The sequence below is a fragment of the Bison bison genome, unplaced genomic scaffold (assembly GCF_000754665.1).
Source record: "Bison bison bison isolate TAMUID 2011002044 unplaced genomic scaffold, Bison_UMD1.0 scf7180017864213, whole genome shotgun sequence".
Lineage (NCBI taxonomy): Eukaryota > Metazoa > Chordata > Mammalia > Artiodactyla > Bovidae > Bison > Bison bison.
This window is the reverse complement of record NW_011494785.1, coordinates 6485817-6490681: the sequence shown is the minus strand read 5'-3', so window position 1 is coordinate 6490681 and position 4865 is coordinate 6485817. Positions and strand designations below refer to the sequence as shown.

Below are 4865 nucleotides of genomic sequence, written 5' to 3'. Positions count from 1 at the left end.
CCCGGCGAGCTGGGCAAGGTCAAGAAGGAACAGCAGGACGGCGAGGCGGACGATGATAAGTTCCCCGTGTGCATCCGCGAGGCCGTCAGCCAGGTGCTCAGCGGCTACGACTGGACTCTGGTGCCCATGCCGGTGCGCGTCAACGGCGCCAGCAAGAGCAAGCCGCACGTCAAGCGGCCCATGAACGCCTTCATGGTGTGGGCGCAGGCGGCGCGCAGGAAGCTGGCCGACCAGTACCCGCACCTGCACAACGCCGAGCTCAGCAAGACGCTGGGCAAGCTCTGGAGGTGAGCGCCCCCGACCCGCCTCCGGAGAGCTCCCGCAGGGCCCTCTACCCGGGCCCTCTACCTGCGGGTGGAATGGGGCGAGGCGCTCACGGCCTGGGCCCTTCTCCTGGGGCAGCCGCCTCCTCGATGGGACTGGACGGCCAGCTGAGGGCATCGGGCCCACCCTTCCCCCGTACCCCCTTGGGGTTGTGCTCGCGCCGGTCTCCAGCGGCCTAGGCCCCGCTCCCCAGCCCGGGTAGTGGGCTGGAAGGCGCCCCCTCGCGGTTGGAATTCTGCCGGTGGCAGGAGCTGGGGCCTGGGCTTCTGGGCGGGGTGGGCGAGAGTGAAGGTGGAAGGGAGGGAAGGCTGGTGGAGGTATCCACACCATAGTCGTCCACTAACCCCATTTCCGCAGGTGCCACTCAAGGGTGCCGCTGCCCCAGGGTCAAGGGGGATGCGAGGGAAACGTCTGTGAAAGAACTGAAGGCCTGGCTGGAGAGGCAGGGAAACTGAGGCAGCCAGGTGGAGAACTGCAAGGCTGAGATGGGGGCAGACAAGGAATTCAGGTCCGGGTCTTTGAAAGGGTGAAGGATGGAGGCCAAGCCGACCGCTGCAGGTCCCTGTCCTACCCCAGCCTCCTCCTCTGCACCCTTCTGAGCACCCCTCCTTCAGACCCAGGGCTTCTTCATCCCCCCCCAGGGAAGGGGACGCGTGGAGAGGAGACTCCCCCTCCCACCGGGTCCCAGAGCTGCCAGGCTGGTCTCTTCCCCTCCCTCCCTCTCCCAGTCCAGGCGCCATCTTCCTTTCCAGGGCCCCACCCAGGATTGAGTAACCTCCTACCCCTCCAGCCCTGGAGCTGAGAGCCCTGGCCAGGAGGAAAGGCTGGCCCCTTTCCTACCCAGGGTCCCTCAGAGTCCCATGTTCTCTGGAAGCAGCTCAAACTTTGGGGGAAAAACATGCCCCTGAGAAGGAAGTCGGCCTCACCTCTGGTCTGGGGTTTAGGCTGCTCCCTTTTGAATATGTTGTTGACCAGGGCAACGGCACCCCCCACCCCCCCAAGAAGTCCTGGGCAGCTCAGAAAGAGAACAGGGGCTCCAGAAGGTGAGAGTCTGCAGAGGTTACCTGATTCCCCACTAGATTGTCCATGAGATAGGCCCAGGAAGGCAGAGGGACTGCCCAGGCCATGTAACAGCTGGTGGCGGAGCCAGGGCCAGAACCAGGTCTCCTGACGCTTCGGCCAGTAGTCTTCCCACACACTATCCTTGGTGACAGAAGTGGGTCACCCCTCCCCTCTAAGACACGATCAGGAGGTTGTGGGATGAGGGCAGAGGAGAGCAGGAACGAGGAGCATCCAAGCTGCAGAAAGTGTCAGGGGAGCCTGCCACCCCTCCCCTTGCCAGCCCCAACACAGTGGAGCTTGGCCTAGAAGGCCAAAGGCTTAAGGTGGTGGAAGGGGCAGGAAAGCCCCCAAGAGACCGAGAGGAATTCGCACCCAGTCCCCTGGGCCTGCTAAAGGCCTGGTGCTTCTTCCCCTCCCCCCTCAGCACTCAGCTCACCCCAGCAGGCCCTGGGCTCAGTGGTCAAACTGCTGCATGGACTCAGAGGGGCTAGCCTTGCCCAGGATCAGAGGTTGAAGCCAGCTTCTCTGCCCAAGGTCCATCCACATCGTGGCAGAGTTTAGCCCAAGCCAGGACCCTTGGTGCCATGGGACAGAGACGAGCAAGTGAGAGAGAACAGGAGGGAGGCAGACAGGCAGACGGAACAGGCCTTAGGGACCATGAGCAGACCACAGTGTAAGCCCAGTAAGAGCATCAAAGCGAGGATGGACCCCCCCCCCGACCTTTCCCCCACGCTGTTGCCAAGGATTTAAGGTTGGAGCCTCTGTTGTCCCTGTCTGTCCCTGTTCCCCCAGCCCAGAACCCCACGTTGGGCTCCCTCAAAGGGACTTGTTCCTGACCACCCCTCACCTCAGGCTGTGTGCACAGGGGCCCGAGGTGATCCCCAGGGGCCAACCTGAGGGGGTGGGGGGGGCACAACCAGGAAAGCAGGCACTGCTTACTCAGGACCCAACCCAGCAGTGGGAGGGTGACCAGACAGTGACAAGGATCAAAGGCTGTGCCAACAGGGAGTGGGCTACATGGATCCTGGGTGGGGACCCTGGAGACCTCTGGACTGGGTTAAGCTAGCCCGCCTCTCCAGGGGCTTCTCCTGAAATCTGTGCGCCCCGCCCCTCCACTGTCTCATGAATCTCAGGCTGTCAAGAAGGGGGATGGATGGCTAGCTGGGCAGAACTGGCAATCAGAGGCCCTATACCTGAAAAGAGAAAGACATGCAGATTGTGTGGGACACTGGAAGGGGGTCAGTCAGACACACCAGCGTCCAGGCCCTGGCTCGCAAGTGGCTAGGGGAGTGTGCCAACTGCTAACCTTCAACTGCTGACCTTCAGTGCCTGGCCAGGAAAGGCCTGTTAGATGTTGATCTCATGGTGCTGGGGGGGTGGTGTATTGATTGACCCGCCTGGGGAGAATAATTAGAGCCAAGAGACAGGAAAGGTGGGGTCACAGGCTGGAACCTCCCCAGACCCTTAGGTGAGCCCCCACGGGAGCAGGTGGAGTGGAGCCAGTGTGCCCTACTGTGGAAGCCCCCCCGCCCAACTGGGGATTCCAGTTTGGGTGGGGAGCCAGCCCACCCCTTGCCCCTCCCTGTTCCAGACCTTGGAGACCCAGAGGTGAAGACCAAACAAGGTTTATAGTTAGAGCTGTGGTGACCGAGGGCTAGCGCTGGAGTCAAGATGAAATTTGGGATTGGGTTTCTGTGGTGGGAGAGGACGGGTTTGGGGTCAGGAAAGAGCCTGAACAGAGCTGAAGCTGAAGGTCTGGGTGCGGCTAGGGTTGGGTTTGGGGGTGAGGTTGGCGTTGGGCTTAAGTTAGGACTGGGGTTGGGGCTGGCAGACCCCACCCCCACCCCCCCAGGTAGGTTTCTCTCCAAGTTAGGGTGCTGCTGGGAACTAGCGCTGGGAGGTGCCGACGGGTACAAGTTGGAGTCTTCCCTCTCGTCTAGCCTGTGCCCTGGCTCGTGCTCCGTGCCCCCTGCCATTTTCTTTCGGATTCACATCCGCTTGCCAGTGAGCAGAGGGCACAGGGAAGGTTTGGGGTGGGAGAGGGAGTGCAGGGTCCCCTGCCATCCTAGGAGCCTCTGTGCCAGGGCCATGGCTGGTTGAGGCACCCCCACGTGCCACCTCCCCTCCTCACCAGGCACCCACCTTTGGTCCTGCCCCACCTATGCTGGGCTGGCTAGGGGCGGGAGAGAGGGCGCAGCTTGGGTAAGAAGGGCTGCATCCCACTCCCAGCCCCTGGTGGTCTGGGGTCCCCATCCCATCACTCAGCTAGAGGGGCCCTTGGAGAGAGCTGGGCTGGGCTGGGCTGGGCCGTGGCCCGGGGGGAGGGCAGCCGAGCAGGCTAAGCTGGAGAGGAATGCCGCTGCCCGCTAGGAGGTGCCTGGTATGACCACCCCCTCCCATCCTGGGCAGGGAGGGCCCCGCCTTCTCCTGACTGGGTGAAGAGGGCGCCCACGGGAGAGGGGGGTGTAGGGGGCAGCTGGAGAGAGAGGCCCTTTGGGCTAAAGGACAGAGCTGCTTCTGGAGAGGCCCTTATGTCTGGGGATCTGGGAATCTGTTTCTTCCCCCTGAGGCCCTCTTCGAGGCATCCTTCCTGCCTTCCTCACCAGGGGCAGCCCAGCCCTGAACTTCCCTGCGGCCCCAGCCCTGGCTGGAGTCGGGTGGGTGGGCGTATGGTCTGCAGGGGCTGCATTCCACTGGCTGGGCTCAGACTGGAAGAGGGTCTGAATGCCCCCATCTAGGGTCTCGGAAGACAGGAGCTTCCTTTACCTTCTTTCACTCCCTCAACAAGGAGATACGATCTCCCCTTGAGGTGGGGGTCCGTACGTAGTGAGGGGCACACGCATCCTGCCCCCCCTCAGCCCCACCATGCTGGAATTCACAAAAATGACTCCAGAGTTGAAGGGTTCCACCGCAGGTCCTCTTGCCCACCACCTTACAGGCAGCGTTAGAATTGTACCTGTTTCTCGAGGTGCTGCCCCCCACCTCCCCCAATCCCCAGGTCCCATGCACAGGGCTTCACAGCCATTATCCTGGCCACTCCCACACCTGGAAGTAGGTATTATCCTCGTTCTATAGGTGAAGAAACTAAAGCTCAGAGAAGTGACTTGCCCACGGTCACACAGCTAGGAAGTAACAGACACTGGGCTCTTCCCCCTCACCTTGCCGCTTCTGTTTGCCCATCTTCAGTCCCAGGGAGCTCACCCGCTAACGAGGCATCCAGCTCCACTTGCAGACAGCTTTGAAGAAAGAGTTTTTGGTGGCTCAGATGGTAAAGTGTCTGCCTACAATGCGGGAGACCCAGGTTCAATCCCTGGTTCAATCCCTGGGTCGGGAAGATCTCCTGGAGAAGGCAATGGCAACCCACTCCAGTACTCTTGCCTGGAAAATCCCGTGGACGGAGGAACCTCGTAGGCTACAGCCCATGGGGTCACAAAGAGTCGGACACGACTGAGCGACTTCACTTTCACTTTTCAAACTGC

The 4865-nt window shown here is 61.6% G+C and overlaps 1 protein-coding gene across 1 annotated transcript in view; it reads left to right on the top strand.

Annotated features, from left to right (window-relative positions):
* The first annotated feature begins 6 nt into the window (after positions 1-6).
* The window catches only part of SOX10 (SRY (sex determining region Y)-box 10), a 10284-nt gene continuing 5425 nt past the window's right edge, over positions 7-4865 (top strand). The window contains exon 1 of the mRNA XM_010845084.1: positions 7-287. Coding sequence (XP_010843386.1) covers positions 127-287 — 161 coding nt within the window. The 5' untranslated portion in view covers positions 7-126. The remainder of the gene's footprint in view (positions 288-4865) is intronic.